Consider the following 18,447-nt stretch of genomic DNA (forward strand, 5'->3'; position numbering starts at 1 on the left):
AACTTATGAAAACAAGACATTTGTACTACAGAGCCAGAGGTGATTTCAGACGAGCTGGTATCAAAAGGGTTAAAGCAGTTTTATATTTGAATCTATCTTTCGTTGAGAAGTGTCTTAGTTGAGATTATTTTCTTATGAGATGCATCAAGTTTGTTGAGGCAACATTCAAGAAAGTACCAATTGTTTCTCACTAGTTATTCCAGATCATTACTGGAATAACCAGAAAATTTAAATTGGCTATTAAAGGGTTAAATCAACTCCAGTACTTAACTGGTACTTATATAAACCACTGAGGGAGCCACTAGGTAGTCATAATTTTCTATTACAATCCCTTTCATGTCTAGGGTGTTTAATAGGGAAATCAACTCTTTTGTGGCTGAAATCAGATTTATCCCCCCCCCCCCCCAAATTACATACATACATACATACATGCATGTAACTTTTTTTTTTTGCTGTCATCCAGGATCGTTGTCAAAGTGATGCTGAACAGTGCACTCAGCCATGTCAGAAACCTCGTGCAGCGTGCGGTCATCCGTGTAACACCCCATGTCACCCAGATAAACCATGTCCGAAAGTTGCTTGTAAACAACAGGTTCGTATATGTCTTCTTCTTATTACTTCCGCCTTCGCGAAGGCAGAGGTATTGTTTTCAGTCGCATTTGTTTGTTTGCTGGACGGATTTGGACGAAACTTTGAGGGATGTTTGACCTCATGACTTGGCATGAACTGATTAGATTTTGGGATCGATCCGGTACCGGACAAGGATTCTGGATTTTTTTCCGTTTTTTTTTTTTTTTACTTAATTTTTGAGGGTGGCCGGGTTCATTTTTAGTATTCTCATTTGTGAGAGCAGTTGAGTTTATTTTATATATTTTCTTTAAAAACCAACTCTGGCTAATCATTGAGAGGACATTGGTGTTGCCTCGGCGGAGGGTTGCGCTCTCTGAGTGCTATTATTATTATTATCATCAAGGTGGTGAGCTGGCAGAATCATTAGCATGCCGGACGAAATGCTTAGTAGCATTTCGTCCATATTAAAGACGTTCTGAGTTCAAATTCAGCCGAGGTCAACTTTGCCTTTTGGGGTTGATTAAGTACCAGTGAAACACCGGGTTCAACGTAATCGGCTAGTTCCCTCCCCTCAAATTTCAGGTCTTGTGCTTTTAGTAGAAAAGATTATTATTATTATCATTATTATTATTAAGGCGATGAACTAGCAGAATTGTTAGCATGGCAGGCAAAATGCTTAGTGCTATTTCACTTGTCGCTACGTTCTGAGTTCAAATTCCACCAAGGTCGACTTTACCTTTCATCATTTCTGGGTCGATAAATTAAGTACCAGTAAAACACTGGGGGCTGATGTAATTGACTTATCTCCTCCCACAGAATTACTGAAACCATCATTATTATGATTATTCCTGTGTTACTGGTCATTTGTTGGGGATGTATTGATGATATTTGCTGACCATTGATTGGTCATGTATTGATCACTTATTGATCAGCGATTGGTGACTGGTTATTTATTACTCTCATGTCTTAACCATCACACTGACCACCAACACCACACTGACACCTGCACACTGACCCCCAACAACACTGCAGACACTCCCATCGCCAACACCAAACTGACCAACACCATCATAATGATGCCCCCCACCACTATGACCACCCACTAAGATACTGACCACTGTCCCCTGTTGTAGGTTGCTGTCAAGTGCCCATGTGGACTGCGTTCGGCCAATGTCCAGTGCCTTCTTGGAGATGAGAACCTACTTACTAACTTTGCAAAGTAAGTCCTTGTTGGTTTGTTTACTTCCCTCATTGCTGCATCTTTCTTTGTAAACACCACAACCACCATTGCTACCACCACAACCACCATTGCTACCACCACCACCACCACCACAACCATCACAACTGCCATCACCTCTGCCACCATTGAAACCACCTTCACCACTACCACCACAACCGTCATCACCACCACCACCACCGTCATCACCACAACCACACCACCACTACCACCACCCTCACCATCATCACCACCACAACCACACCACCACAACCACACCACCATTACCACCACCATCACAACCACCACCATCACCACCACCACCATCACAACCACCACCATCATAACCACCACCACTACAACCAACACCATCGAAACCATCACCACTACAACCACCATCACCACAACCACACCACCACTACCACCGCCCTCACTACAATATTGCTGCTATACCACCGCTACACTGACATCATCACCACAATTACTACCACCCCCAACACATGCTTCACGTACACACACTGTTGCATACACTGACTTCACACACACACACACACATCTCTCTCTTACATACAGATCCTTTGCACACACACACACACGCATACACATAAGCACATACACACCCACAAGCACATGCACATTCGCATGCACGTCTGCAAATACACACACAGACACACACAACTAATCTCTGATTTCTTTCACAGAATGACCTTGGTTGACCTCAACAATGCGACTTCTGGCAGTGATGTCGACATCACCAAATTCTCGCGACTCAAGTCTGGCTTGCGACAGTAAGTATCATCTTATCGTCATTGATGTGGTGGTGGGCATGCCTTTCCTAACTGGAGCAAAACTTGGCACGCACTTGGGACACAAAGCTTGGGAGACTCCACTCTAACTTTACGGTTCAGTGGTTCCCTTCGTTAACCTCCATCCACTGATTATGATTATTATCATTACTATATTTATCCTATCGTTGTTTCGTTTAACGTCCTCTTTCCATGCTAGCATGGGTTGGACGATTTGACTGAGGACTGGTGAACCAGATGGCTGCACCAGGCTCCAATCTGATTTGGCAGAGTTTCTACAGCTGGATGCCCTTCCTAACAACAACCACTCCGAGAGTGTAGTGGGTGCTTTTACGTGCCACTGGCACAAAGGCCAGTCAGGCGGTACTGGCAACGGCCACGCTCAAAATGATGTATTTTATGTGCCACCTGCACAGTCCAGCGGCACTGGCAATGATCTCACTCAAACGACTTTTCACGTGCCAGGAAGGCGATGCTGGTAACGATCATGCTTGAACGGTGCTCTTAGCGCTCCACTGGTACAGGTGCCATGACGATTTCGCTTTCGCTTGCCCCAACAAGTCTTCACAAGCTGAGTTTAGTGTTCAATGAAAGAGAGAAATATGAGCTACAATTAGTTTCATGCTGGGGAAGCACTATGAATTGGTAGATTTATATCTCATGACTTGTATCTCTAACCGATCTTTCAAATACACCCTAACCTTTCAAATATGCTGTCATACTCCTATCCACCTGTCTAATAGCTAGAGTAGAGTAGAAAGAGACAGGGAAAAAGAGACAAATCAACTGCCTCCTACCACCTCTATTTTTCTCCTCTTTCTAAACCTCTATTTCCGTTTTCCTTTTTTCCTAATCTTTCTCCATAATTGCTCAGTGATTTTATCATTTTATTCCAGATTGGAATGTAATGAAGAATGCAGCATACGAGAACGGAATCGCAGACTGGCTTTGGCGTTGGAAATCAAGAATCCGGATCTTTCTTCAAAACTTGGGTCTCCTTCTTACTCTCAGTTCCTGAAAGATTTTGCTAAGTATGTTGGTGCCGCTTCACCATTGTTCTCTGAGGCACAGTGTGCCACCATAATTATCGTGGTTCTGGCGACTCAGGGTTGAAGTTTTACACGTGCACACACATGCATAAACGCACACACATTTGTATGTACGCAGTCATCCACATCTGTGTATGTAATCACATACATGTACACATACACACACACACAGAGCCATATGTATTCACATGTATGCACACACATTCACACACACACACATACATTCATATACACCATTCTCTCTCTCTCTCTCACCATTCTCTCTCTCTCTCTCTCTCTCATAATTTCCCATCTTCTCTGCTTTTCAGACATAATGGCCCAGTTGTTGTCGCCATAGAGAAAGCCCTAACAGATTTGGTACAAAGTACTAAACAGGTATGTTTAATACTAATCAGCCACCCTCTTCACCTTTGCATTGCTCTATTTCACTACCCAGCTACCCACCGCTATTAAACTGCCATCTACCCGGCTGACCATCACTCCTGTAATTATTGTCCAGCCTCCGCAAACAGATGCTAATGAGCCAAGTGGTGGGCATTCACTAAAGCCTGCTAGTAATAGCAGCCAAATTATTTCCTTCTGTAAAAAAAGAAATAAAGGACATGTTAGCTAATATTGTTGTTCATGCACAGTTTGCATATGAGAGGATGGCCATTTCTGGAATATCTTTCGTCAAACAACAATAGTTAACTCTGACATCCCCAGATTGAGGTTGATACCAAAAGAAGTCAAACCACAAGGCGGTGAGCTGGCAGAATCGTTAGCACGCTGGACGAAATGCTTAGCGGTATTTCGTCCGCCTTTATGTTCTGAGTTCAAATTCCGCCGAGGTCGACTTTGCCTTTCATCCTTTCAGGGTTGATAAATTAAGTACCAGTTGCGTACTGGGGATTGATCTAATCGACTGGCCCCCTCCCCCAAAATTTCGGGCCTTGTGCCTAGAGTAGAAAAGATTCTACTGGCAGAAACGTTAGCACGCTGGGCGAAATGCTTAGCGGTATTTCGTCGGTTTTTACGTTCTGAGTTCAAATTCTGTCGAGGTCGACATTGCCTTTCGTCCTTTCAAAGTCGATAAATTAAGTACCAGTTGCATACTGGGGATCGATCTAATCAACTGCCCCCCCCTTCCCCCAAAATTTCGGGCCTTGTGCCTAGAGTAGAAAAGAAAAGAAGTCAGACCTCACCACCTCATCGTGGTTGGCCTCTTACTGAAAAGCTATTTCCTTTTTGTCTCTTTGTCTTCTCTCCAATATTCAGATGAAACAGAATTATCGTAACCATTCCTTCTCACCAATGAACCGAGAACATCGTAAAGTCGTGCATGAAATGGCCGAGCACTTTGGTTGTACGACTGAGTCGTACGACAACGAACCAAACCGCAATGTTGTGGCTATTGCTCGCAAGTAAGTAGCAATATTTTTTCTTAATCCACGCATGACCACCTCTAGTTATATCATCTAAAATCTACTTTAAAGTTTCTGTGTAAATTGAAATGTCTTTTGTTATGTTCCAGATACCACCTTGCAATGTCATAAAGCTCCATGTTCTACATGTAGTGCTGCCCTACATGTTACTCCACCCCACATATTATTCCACACAATGCTATCCAATCCTACATGTAGCTCCATCTCACATGTTTCTACTATCGCCATGTTATACCATTCATGTCACTACATTCTACATATAATACTGTCGAACATGTTCCATGTTTCCACATGTCACCGCATCCCACACATCACCTTATTCCACATGTAGTAACATTGTGTTACTACATGTTACCTCCTCTACATGTCACCTCCTCTACATGTCACCTCCTCTACATGTCACCTCCTCTACATGTTACCTCCTCTAACTTCCTTTCGATGTTGACCCCTTTCTCTTTCAGAGACAAATGCTGGATGCCGTCTGTTACATTAACAGCTCTGCTACAGAAGGAACGCAAAGTCCTCTTACCAATCTCTTCTTACAAGCACGAAGAGAAGGACAAGTAAGTCTGACATTCCTTGGCCTGTGTCTTCCTTTGCTAAGCGTCACCGTCTAATTCTTCCACCGTTGGCAAGTAAATCTGTTACCGTCTCTCACATTTCCCTGAGATCAACGTTTGTTGTTGCCACTACACACAGTTGTCTCTCTTACATCTTCTGATCTCGTTCTTAGCCAACCTCTTCCCTCCCCTTCCACCATGCTCTCTCAGCCTGTCTGTCTTTCTTAAACCGTGAGCTGTCATTTCGTCGACAGACAATTCCCACATGGCCTCAGACTCAACACGGAGGCCTCCATCAAGTTCCTGGAGGAGGCTGTGCTACCCTGGGTAAGAAGGTGGCAGCTGGAACATTCTATGTTTGGCAACAGGACTCCGCACCATGCCACACAGTTGTCCTGTCTGTAAGTTGTCTGTGCACTGATATAGACACCTGATGAGATACCAATAAGGTTTGAAAATCAATTAAGGCTGTTGTTAATCATTTCTTTTTAATCTATGGAGGTGTGGTTAAATTTGTCAGGTTTGTAAGTCTTATGTAGATTTATATGTGTGTGTTTGTGTGTTGGCACTCCGTCGCTTACGACGTCGAGGGTTCCAGATGATCCGATCAACGGAACAGCCTGCTCGTGAAATTAACGTGCAAGTGGCTGAGCACTCCACAGACACGTGTACCCTTAACGTAGTTCTCGGGGATATCCCGTGTGACAAGGCTGACCCTTTGAATTACAGACACAACAGAGACAGGAAGTAAGAGTGAGAGAAAGTTGTGGTGGAAGAGTACAGCAGGGTTCGCCACCATCCCCTGCCGGAGCCTCATGGAGCTTTAGGTGTTTTTCGCTCAATAAACACTCAACGCCCGGTCTGGGAATTGAAACCGCGTTCCTATGACCGCGAGTCCGCTGCCCTAACCACTGGGCCATTGCGCCTCCACATAGATTTATATATACCATTACCATTCAACATCTTGTCCGTGCTGGCATGGGTTGAACAGTGTGACTAGAACTGGGAGTGCAAGCTGGGAGGGGAGCTGCGCCAGACTCTGGTTTGATTTGGCATGGTTTCTACAGCTGGATGCCTTTCTTAATGCTAACCACTTTACAGACCGTGTTGGATGCTTGTACGTCTGTCTGTTTGTCTGTCTATTGATCGACTGATCACCCGATTGATTATGTGTATATTTATATATTGCAATGATATGGTTTTTCCCCCGAATGTGCCTAAAATGTTGTTTCTGTGTATTTTTCAGGAAGTCTCAAGACTCCAAACAAGGTTGTGTGGTTCTCAGCAAAGGGTCTTACCAATCCGTTGTCGGTAACTCAGCCAAACCGGAATCCAAACCAATTATTGATTACTTTGACATGGAAACCTAATGTCTCCTTCTTCTTCTTTTTTTTTTTTGATCCTCCTCCTACTCCTCCTCCTCAATTTGAGACTGACTTTTTATCTTGATTCCCTTTATTATCATTCTTTCTCTGTCTCCCCCTTCCTTTTCTCCCCTCAAACTGAACATGGGTGGGAGTGAGGGGGGGCAAGACTTCAGTGATTAGGGACTGTCTTAGCCTGCCCCTCCTCCCATGCCCCTCCTCCCATGCCCCTCCTCCCATGCCCCTCCTCCCATGCCCCTCCTCCCATGCCCCTCCTCCCTTTTTACTGTTTTGACTGTTTTCAAATGTTTATACCACACTCAATACTGTGCCAGGCTTCAACTAAATCACATACAACAACAACAACAACAAACAATTATATATCTGAATAAGAACATTATTATAATAATCGCTTCTTTAAAATTATGATAATAAATGTTTACAAAAAAAATGTTGTTATTGTAAATAATAATAATAATATTCCTTTCTACTGGAAGCACAAGGCCTCAAATTTGGTGGGAGGGGATTAAATCGAGTACATTGACCCCCTCCCCCGGTATAATCACTGGTACTTATTTTATCAACCCTGAAAGGATGAAAGGCGAAGTCCATTGACCCCGGTATATTCACTGGTACTTAATTTATTAACCCTGAAAGGTGAAGTCCATTGACCCCGGTATATTCACTGGTACTTAATTTATTAACCCTGAAAGGTGAAGTCCATTGACCCCGGTATAATCACTGGTACTTAATTTATTAATCCTGAAAGGCGAAGTCCATTGACCCCGGTATATTCACTGCTACTTAATTTATTGACCCCGAAAGGATGAAAGGCGAAGTTGACCTTGGTGAAATTTGAACTCAGAATGTAGTAGCAGATGAAATACTGCCAACCACTCCGAGAGTGTAATGGATGCTTTTATGTACCACCGGCACGGGTGCCATTTGCGTGACACCACTGTCTGTCACAGCTTTGATTTCTCTTTGTTGATGGCTCTTCCTCTCAAGCACGTCATTTGTCGTTGCCTCCATGAGGCCCAATATTCAGAAGGTGCTTTGTATGTGCCACTGGCATGGGTGCTAGTTCTGTAACAGCAGCGCTGGCCACATTGCCACAATAAACTTGACACACCTCAACCGAAAATAGTTTCAAACATGACATTCTTCAGCAAGAGATGAATTGGAATATAAAACCGCTTTCCACAATTAAGGATAATGAAATTTTGAATAGATATATTTGATTTCACTTGTAAAATGGGTTAATATACGGTGCCTAACAGAAAAAATGTCCTCCCCATCACCTGTCCATTGTCTCTTGCTTCTGTTTGCATATTGCTGCTTCCCCCCCATCTTTTTAACCTTTTCCCAATGAGTTGTAGTGTACGTCTGGGCACCATATACAAAGAACTCATTAACACTTTTACTGTCAAATTACATTTCCTGGTATTCCAAGTAATGATGTAAAATATCTGCCAAAAAATAATAGAATTGCTATTTTCTGCAAGTCGCATAGCCTCAATAAAGTTGACATATCTCAACAGTAAATAGCTCCAAACATGACAGTCCTCAACAAAAATAAATCTCTAATATAAATTGAAGTTGGCCGACCGTTGTATTCTTTCTTGTCTTGAGGTTCACGGCCAAACGGCTGGGTGGATTCGCGTGAAAAATGGCACACATGTGGAAACGGGTGCATAGATTGGAATGCGCTTTCTATTTTTTTCCCTAGCCACCATACTTACAGAGAAAATTGATTAAAATAATCTGCGTGCGTGTCTGTTACAGTGGGGGTGAAATCTTCATACAGCTGGAGGCTCCAATCGAAACGGGACACGAAATGATCAGGTTGAGAAATGCTGTTATAGATTATGCCTAACTGAAAACGATCACAGCCACGTCATCCAAACAGACTGGGTGAAACCGGGTTTATCTTCTAGTTGGAATATAAAACTGCATTCTGAAGTTAAGGGTAAAGAAATTTTAAATGGATGTCTCTGATTTCCGCAGGGAGAGAGTTTAGGTAAAACTCCGCAATTTTATGAAGTGCAAAGAAACGGAATAAAAAAAAGAAAAACAAGAAACCACACAAAAACTTTATTTTACACGATTTTATTATTATAATTATTATTATTATCATTATTATTCTCATCATTAATTTTTGTGTTTTGTTTTATTATAATATTATTTACATTTATAAGAAAATATAATTTTCCTCCTTTTCTGATTATGGCGTCACCGCACGTGACTTCGTACAACTATTTATCAATGCATGTTGATGATGATGTCCCAAGACTGCACATGCAATTTTACGACTAACTGTGTGTGTGTGGGTGGGTTCTTAGAATTACAAACAACAAAGGAGTACTCAATACCTGTAGAATTTATTGGTAAAGGAGTGAGTCAACGACTGTGTGTGTATTTGTATGATATTGTATTTATGTATATTTCTCTACGTATATTTGTACATACATACCCCCCCCCCCTCACACACACATTTATATTTGACCTTAAAGTCATGAGGTATGAGAGGTCAATATACAGAATGTGGCAGAAGTAACGTCCTTTCTTATTTGTATTTTTTTAATAGTTTTCTGCTTTGTACAGGACGGTGCACGGCCTCACTGTGGGTTAAACATTCGGGAACGGTTAAATCTTAATTTTGAGGTTAGATGTATAAGGGGACGACGTGGAGCAATTGAGTGGCCATCACGATCATCAGACCTAACACCACGTGACTTTATCTTGTGGGGTGTATTGCAAAATCGTGCTTATTCCCTGAAACCGAAAACAATTCCTGAATTAAAACAAGCAATTTCTGATAAATTTTCTACGATTAACGGGGAAATGTGTCAAAAAGGTTTGTAGAAGTGTTGCCGATAGAGTTCAGCATTGTTGTTGTTGGCACTCCGTCGCTTACGACGTCGAGGGTTCCAGTTGATCCGATCAACGGAACAGCCTGCTCGTGAAATTAACGTGCAAGTGGCTGAGCACTCCACAGAGACGTGTACCCTTAACGTAGTTCTCGGGGATATTCAGCGTGTAGTCGACTCTGATGAGAATTCAATAAGATTCGAAATTCGAATCTACGGAGAAACAGCTAAATCCGCCCTGTTTGTACTTCTACTGAATAGGTTACATATATCATACCTTGATAGTATGTGGACAAAGATCCCCGTCGACTGTTCTTTTGAAATTGGTCAAACTGATACAGACATCTCTGAAGAGAATCCAGTAAGACCCGAAAATCGTTTAAGGTTGCTCACCATTGTTTCTCAATCTACGGAGAAACAGTTAGATTAGCTCCGTTTATAAAGGTTACATATAAATATTTTAAATATACATTGTAAACATAGGTTTAATATTCCGGATAGTTATAATCTTAATGAATTAAAAATTCTCCGGAGAATTGTTTGAGATTATCTCCCTTTCTTATTTAGAGCTGGTTACAATGGCCGCACGTCTTGAATTATCTTTTATGATATTTAACATACCTTTCTTTATTCATGTCATCTAAATTCATGATAATTTTGTGATATACATGTTTGTGTGTGTGCACGTGTGTGTAAGCATATAAATAAGCGGGGGTACATATATATGTATACAATGTATATATATATGTTCTAAAGGTGTCCATGTTTGTTTTCAGGCTTTTAGTTAACCTTTGTTTACTACGTTCCTTTCACGACCCCTAAAATTCTCTGGTGGTTGAAAAGAAAAAAAAAATGGGAATGTGTATCATATACAAAGCATGGACGCCAGGGGAAAATGTTCTGTGTATCATATAAGATACAGAAAACAGGTAAAAACAAAGTTAATAACTACAGTTATAAGGAAGAAAGTAAAAAAATAAAACATTTTGGTAACGTATGGCTCTCTAATTAGAAACAATATTTAAGAGAAACTCATTAATTTTAAGAATTCATGTATGTGTCTGAGACAGTTCATTTTAAATTACGTGTATCAGGATGAGTAAAAAAGCAAAATGAAATTCGATTGGGAATATTTAATTAAGAATAGCATTAGATATTCATATTAATCACCAAAACTAATGCCATATATGTGTCGGCAGTAATTATGGGCTTCTCATGTTTGCAACCATCGCCGTACTACTTCTTTAACAGAAAATATTCTATTTTCGTTTCGGTATTTCAAGGAAACAGTTATGTTTCTATATATTCCTCACTTCTTCGAATTTACGACGTTATTCTCCTCATTAACCAGGTGTCACTTAAGTTGTTAGTGGTTTTTGGACCCTAGAAATAATTGATTGTCACAGTGGAAGTGATCTGGATTATGAACTAAGTAGTCGAGGGTTCAAGTCGTACTACTTAATATACTCACTTCGCAGCCGCATGTTTCTAGGCTTGACCTCGCTGGGCGTAAGCTTGGGGTAAGCTTTACCTATTACATCCTCGGACTGACCAATGTCTTGGGAGTGAGATTTTGTGGACAGTATTTCTAACGAGGACCGTTGTGTGTGTATATATATATATATATATATATATATATATATATATATACATACATAGGTACACACATACACTCACATACACACGTGCATAGAGTGTTAAACACTTTCGGTATGCAAATTAGGGACTCCTTCACAGAGTAACTGCTGCATTTGTTGAGTATATAAACAGTTTGGCTGCTTGTCTCTGTGGAGACTGTCAGAATGATGTTAACGTGTCTGATGAGAGTCCATTAAGTTTCGAAAATCGATTAAGGATGTTCATCGTTTTTTCTTAGTCTGCGGAGAAATGGCTAAAATTTATATATACACACACACATATATATTGTGGCCACGTGTGTATCGTTGGCGATTTTCTTCTTCTGTCTTCCCTTCCTTTGGGCTTTCCTCTATGTCTGAAGAAGAGCTTTGCTCGAAACGTTAAATCCTTTTTCTTTCCTTTCCTGAGCATCTGATAATACAGTACTTGTACCACGTCCTCGCGTTATTGTTTTTTTATTGTTTGTTCTTTGTTCGGGTTCACTATATATAAACATAGTTGTAGAAACTTTTCATCCTGTAGTTTACGAATTGCTTTAAAGTTACTAAGTTACTCATCGGCTTTGAAGCTATTAGTAACATGAACTGACAAGTCTCTATGATTGTATAAAAATATACGTAAATGGACTCTAATTCATTATACTGATTGCGCAGCACTTTGACATATAAAACTTGTTACTTCTCTTTCTACTAATATGTGTCTGTGCGTGCGTGTGCGGACAAACACAAACACACGTACTCGCTGTCTGTCTCTCTCTCTCTCTCTCTCTCTCGCACACACACACACACACACACACATACGTACTCGCGCTCACGTATATACATGCTTGGTAGAACAGACAGCAGAAATAGAAGTCAATGTGTAAAGTTATGAACTGTATAGTTTGGATTCGGATTTTGATACCTGACTCGCGCAAGATTTGAGAATGACACGCATTGGACTTACTGAAGTTTGTTCAATGCAATGCAATGCAATGCAATGTATAAAACTCTCGTCCCTTGAATTGCTTACGTAACTAAGCAGCCGAATAATACATAAATACACACGCAGATGAGTAGATAGATAAAGAGTGTATGTACGTATGTGGAGCTGACTGTCCCATGGGAAGATCGCCTGGAAGAAGCTTTTGATAGAAAGCTCTCCAGGTACGCAGGTCTGGTCAGTGACTGCCAGTGGGCTGGCTGGAGAGCGAGGTGTCTCCCAGTGGAGGTTGGATGTATACACACACACACACACACACACACACACACACACACACACACACACACACACACATATATATATATATATATACACACACACACATGTATATATATGTATATATGTATATGTATATATATATATATACGTATGTGTATATACGTATATATATGTATGTATATATATATGTATATATATATATATATATATATATATATATATATATATATATATATACGTATGTGTATATACGTGTATATATATATATATATATATATATATACATATACATATGCACATATACGTACATATATTTATATATACATGAATACGCGCACGCACACACATATGTTAATGTAAGTTTTTATGTTCGGTTATAATGATAACAATGTTACAACAATCTGATGGGTTGCTCTCAAACAAGGATATTATTGACAGTAACCTCGAAGTTTCGGTCAGTTAAGTCATCGTCCGGCTATGGATCAACTAGCCGAAATTTCGAAGTCACTGTTTGATATTCTTGCTTAAGACACACACACACACATACACACTAGTGAAATTTGCTAGTATATGTTAACATTTTTGTTCAAACAAAAGTATCCAAATATCTGTCGTGATATTTGTTCCACCCTAGTTACACAGACAATCCCTTGCGACTCTTGCCATTAAAAAAAAATGTAGTACTGAACCCGTTGGTTCTTTTGGAAATTTGTAACCAATGGCGTTGTGGTTCACGAAATGCACGATATAAAAATAAAATAAATAAAAAATAGAGGTTGATGGCCTTGTGTTAGTGTAGAAATAGATTACTGCTGTAATTAGTGGGTGGCGGGAGCACTGTCTTTTGTGACGAGTGTCTCGTTTTTTTTTTTCGAGTATTGTTGTTACACAGTCGTAGTTGTCTTGGCAGTTTAACTATCGTCGTCGTCATTGTCATCACCGCTGCTGCCATCACCACCACCACCACCACCACTACTACTACCATCTCCACCACCTCTACCATCATCACTACACTCCACCATCGTCATCAGCATCATCGCCACCACCGTCATCACTATCACCAATACCAGCACCACCACCTTCATCATCACCACCATCCTCTTTCTTCTTCTCATTAATCATCCCCCTCCTCATCCCTTACCCCCTCCTTCACTCCGCCGTTCCTACCCCACCGGACTTCCGACACTTCACCTTTGATTTCCCCTCAGAGACAAAAGAAAAACTTATTTCTGTCGCGACAAACGCACATTCCAATCTCAGATTTCACCCCCAACACTCACCTGGAGGAGGTTGTCATAGTTACAGGCCAACTCATACACCGACTGACCGACCGACCGACCGACCTACTGAACCGCAAGCCAATCAAGTGACGATGGGTGGGGAAAGGGAGGTCTTCTTCATATGTCTAATTGCCGTTTGTCTTTTACTTGTTTCAGCTATTGGATTGCGGCCATGTTGGGGCACCGCTTTGAAAAGGAGTGTGTGTGTGTGTGGGGGGGGGGGGGGGGGGCGTTAGTCGAACAAATCGAACCCCAATACTTATCGTTTTTAAATTCTAGCGCTTATTTCATCAGTCTCTTTTGCCAAACCGCTAAGTTACGGAGACGTAAACAAACCAACGCCAGTTGTCAAGTGGTGTGGAATAGACACAATGGCATACACGCAGACGCATACATACATAGCTGTCTGTTCGTGTGTATGTATACGTAGCTGCTAGCGTCCTATATGAGTTGTGAATATTGTTGGGGAGTGCAAGATGTTGTATGTAGCTGCTAGTCCTTTATGTATGTTGGAATATATAATGGAAGAGCGGTGTTGCTGCTTATATTACTGCTAGGCCTCCATGTATGTTGTCAATATAATGGAGGAACGGTGTTGCTGCTTATGTAGCTGCTAGGCCTCCATGTATGTTGCCAATATAATGGAAGAACGGTGTTGCTGCTTATGTAGCTGCTTGTTCTACGTGTATGTTGTCAATATAATGGAGGAGCGGTGTTGCTGCTTATGTAGCTGCTAGGTCCTCTGTGTATTTTGTCAATATAATGGTGGAACGATGTTGCTGCTTATGTAGCTGCTAGGCCTCTATGTATGTTTTATATATAATGAAGGTGCTGAATATCAGTTCCTAATAATTTATGTCTCTTATGTTGCTGAGTGTGAATCTCGGTCGTATTTGATGTCCTGTAATGTTGTCAGTTAGAAACGAGTCAATGAGCTTTAGCTGTGCTACGTTAAGTCATTTAACTCATTTTACAATAAGTTATTTAGCTATGCTGCAATAAGTCAACGATTATTTGCATATGTATTCATTAGAGTAAATATGCAAATAATCCCTCCAGATGTCGCTGTTCACGGTGCAAATAACGATTTTTTGTTTCACTACAAGTCGGTTGTTATGGAAGTAGCCTTCAATGTGATTGATGTACGATCCGAAACATTGTGTAGCTTCTGTATCTGGAGAATGGGGGTGTCTGAAGGATGTCAGTGCGATGACGATGACGTCTAAGTATGTGGTGGTGTGTTGGGGTTAGTAGGAGGGACGTGTAGGTATAAGTTATAAAAACAGAGGTAGTAAGATGGATCTTTGCAGTCGTCTGTTAATGTAATATACACAGAAATACCAACCTGAGCGAACTACAATAAAATACACTTCAAAATTTAGCCCCCCCCCCCCGCCAAAAAAAAAATGCAAAAAAAAAAAAAAAAGAAAAACTTCTCCAAATCCCAGGATAGTCACGCTTGGAATGCCGACTGAACGATAAAGAATTGTTTTTGGTCGAGGTAGTATCAAAGGTAAAAAACAAAACTGTGATGTTGTTGTTGTTGTTGGTGGTGGTGACAATGTTTATTAGTGATGGCTTTGTTGGTGGCGGCGGTGGTGGTGCTACTGCTGCTGCTGGTCGTGGTAACTGATGATGTTCTTGTAGTAGTAGTAGTAGTAGTGGTGATGGTGGTGGAGATGGCGGTGGTGGTGGTAGTAGTAGTGGTAGATGTGGAGGTAGTAGTAGTAGTAGTAGTAGTAGTAGCTGTTGTTGCTGGTGGTGATTTTGTTCTTAATGATAGTGTTCTTGTGGGTGTCGGTGTTGTTATTGGTGGTGGTGGTCATGGAGGGGTTGGCAATATAACGCAATACTCGCTGTTAGTGTACAGGTGGACGTTGGCTGGAAATCGCTTCACCGTTCTACACAGAAATTCTACCCCTATTCGGGGGTGATCATCTGAAATGAACAGAAAAAAAAAAATACGTGAGTGATTATCGTAAGTAGGACGGGGGTGGTGGTGGGGGAAGAAATAGTGAGATGGTGGATGGGGGGGGGTGAGAATGGCGATGATTTCCCAGCTCAAAGTGGCGAGCCCCGTTCTATGCTCGGGTCAAGGCATAGAACGTAAACCCCGATATCCGCAGCGGATAACCTCCCGCCGTATCATGCGGGTACCGTACCCCTTTGCACAACATGAAATTCAGTCATCCGTTCACAGACTCTCCAAGGTTTCCTATCATTTATAAATTCTCTCGCCTCTCTCACTCCAACACCTCTAACCACCAAAGCCATCTACACACACCGAGGTCTGCCTCTGGTTCTGCTGCCTACCACTTCTGCTTTCATCACCCTCCTCACCATCCGCTGGCCAAACCACCTCAACATTCGTCTCTCTCTCTCTCTCTCTCTCTCTCTCTCTCTCTCTCTCTCTCTCTCTCTCTCTCTCTCTCTCTCTCTCTCTTTCTCTCTCTCTCTCTCTCTCTTTCTCTCTCTCTCTCTCTCTCTTTCTCTCTCTCTCTCTCTCTCTTTCTCTCTCTCCTCTCTCCTCTCTTCTCTCTCTCTCTCTCTCTCTCTCTCTCTCTCTCTCTTTCTCTCCCTCTCTCTCTTCTCTCTCTCTCCTCTTTCTCTCTCTCTCTCTCTCTCTCTTCTCTCTCTCCTCTTCTCTCCCTCTCTCTCTCTCTTCTCTCTCTTCCCTCTCTCTCTCTTTCTCTCTTCCTTCTCTCTCTTTCTCTCTCTCTCTCTTTCTCTCTCTCTCTCTTTCTCTCTCTCTCTCTTTCTCTCTCTCTTTCTCTCTCTCTCTCTTTCTTTCTCTCTTCTCTCTCTCTCTCTCTCTCCTCCTCTCTCTCATCTCTCTTCTCTCTCTCTCTCTCTCTCTTTCTCTCTCTCTCTCTCTCTCTTCCTCCTCTCTCTCTTCTCCTCTCTCTCTCTCTCTCTCCTCTCTCTCTCTCTCTTTCTCTCTTGTTGCCATAGCAATGAAGCTAAAGCACGCAGAGTACAGCTGCTTAACACAGATTGTCCTCGAACTCTGATGCGCATGCGCACTAAGTTTTAACGTTCTAGTCCACTTCAGTAGTTTACAGCAATGCTTAGAAGCAACTTTCTCTGTCATGGTCAATGCGACGCTCAAACGCTACACACGTTCCTTCCAAGCACTGCTTTAAACAGCGGAAGTGAGCTATAAGGTTAAACGTTAGTGTGCACGTACAGCAGAGTTCAAGGTGAATCTTTGCCAAGCGGTTTCATTCTGCGTGCTTATTGATCAGCCCTCCTACATTCCTATATATATATATACACACACATACACACAAATACACACGCTCACACACACACCCGCACGTGAATGTGTACATATATATTTACCATTACAGTTTCTTCTTGCTGTGCAAATTCATTAACAGGTTTACTCGGCGTAGTGGTTGTCAGGTCGGTGTCTATTGTTTTGCTACAGTTGCCAGCCAGAACAGGATCGGAGTTCATCGTAATGTATGTTGATATACGCTTGGTGCTGTAACCTCCGATAACTTCTTGCCTTTGGTTATACCAACGTCGTATGACGGCAATTACCTGTTGGGAAATTAAAAAAAACAAATAAGGAGGCTCTAACATGGTTTTATATCGATTAGTGTCCGCAAATGTGCACGAGCGTGTGTATGTATGTGTGTGTGTGTGTGTGTGCGTGCGAAATTCTTAAAGATATTTATCTGTCTGTCCCTCTATGTTTTCTTTTCTCTGGTTGTCTGGCCGTTGGTACAGGAGTGTACAATGATATACTTGAAGTAGAAAATTATTATGTGAAGTTAGTAGTCGAGTTACATTATTCAAGATTATATATATATATATATATATATATATATATATATATATATATATATATATATATATATATATATATATATATATATAACCAACCTTTTATAGTATTTATTTGGAACAGAGCTTTTTGTGAGTAGAATGGTTAAACACTCCAGGAAACGTGCATTGATATATTGCAAGGTCTTTTGTTATATAAATGATTTAGCCCCAGATGAGACGTTCATTTTAAGTTGTAAGTCAAAATATTATTTTTCAAGTTCCATATGAAGTGACATAGCGATGTTTCACTGCTTCTGTATCGATAGGATTATTAAAGCGTAAATTAAATGATGAGACCCAAGTATTGTATTTTTCATTACAACAGCTTGTTTTTTTCATTACAATAATAGATTATAACCGAATCTAGACTTTTAGATTCTAGGAAACATACAATTGAATATAGAACTTTGCCTACAGTATGGTAAATATTTAGAAAGGTCATAATGTGATATGTTAATGTCTCTCTCTCCATCAGTATCATATCAAGAAGTTGCATAGGTATCACAGAGAGCTAGTTCAAAAGCTGGTTGTGCAACAACCGCTCAGTCCATCATCAACAGCTAAGTCCATCATCAACACTGGATTAATACTACAGTACTTTCGAAGTATATTTGGAAATCAAGAGATGAAGGAGAT

At 41.1% G+C, this 18,447-nt stretch overlaps 2 protein-coding genes across 2 annotated transcripts in view; one reads left to right on the plus strand and one right to left on the minus strand.

The window, feature by feature from the left end:
* Positions 1 to 7,474, plus strand: part of LOC106871149 (transcriptional repressor NF-X1) — a 23,636-nt gene extending 16,162 nt beyond the window's left edge. Inside the window, exons 16-23 of the mRNA XM_089343475.1 lie at positions 464 to 592; positions 1,704 to 1,789; positions 2,488 to 2,574; positions 3,489 to 3,623; positions 3,950 to 4,016; positions 4,899 to 5,044; positions 5,527 to 5,628; positions 6,872 to 7,474. Coding sequence (XP_089199601.1) covers positions 464 to 592; positions 1,704 to 1,789; positions 2,488 to 2,574; positions 3,489 to 3,623; positions 3,950 to 4,016; positions 4,899 to 5,044; positions 5,527 to 5,628; positions 6,872 to 6,995 — 876 coding nt within the window. The 3' untranslated portion in view covers positions 6,996 to 7,474. The remainder of the gene's footprint in view (positions 1 to 463; positions 593 to 1,703; positions 1,790 to 2,487; positions 2,575 to 3,488; positions 3,624 to 3,949; positions 4,017 to 4,898; positions 5,045 to 5,526; positions 5,629 to 6,871) is intronic.
* A 6,084-nt stretch (positions 7,475 to 13,558) lies between these two features.
* LOC106871148 (calcitonin receptor) overlaps positions 13,559 to 18,447 on the minus strand; it is a 100,784-nt gene continuing 95,895 nt past the window's right edge. Inside the window, exons 13-14 of the mRNA XM_089343476.1 lie at positions 17,320 to 17,523; positions 13,559 to 15,915 (exon numbers count right to left, since the gene is read on the minus strand). Of these exons, the coding sequence (XP_089199602.1) occupies positions 15,898 to 15,915; positions 17,320 to 17,523 (222 nt within the window). The 3' untranslated portion in view covers positions 13,559 to 15,897. The remainder of the gene's footprint in view (positions 15,916 to 17,319; positions 17,524 to 18,447) is intronic.

Source organism: Octopus bimaculoides, chromosome 27 (genome assembly GCF_046866305.1).
Source record: "Octopus bimaculoides isolate indiv1 chromosome 27, ASM4686630v1, whole genome shotgun sequence".
Lineage (NCBI taxonomy): Eukaryota > Metazoa > Mollusca > Cephalopoda > Octopoda > Octopodidae > Octopus > Octopus bimaculoides.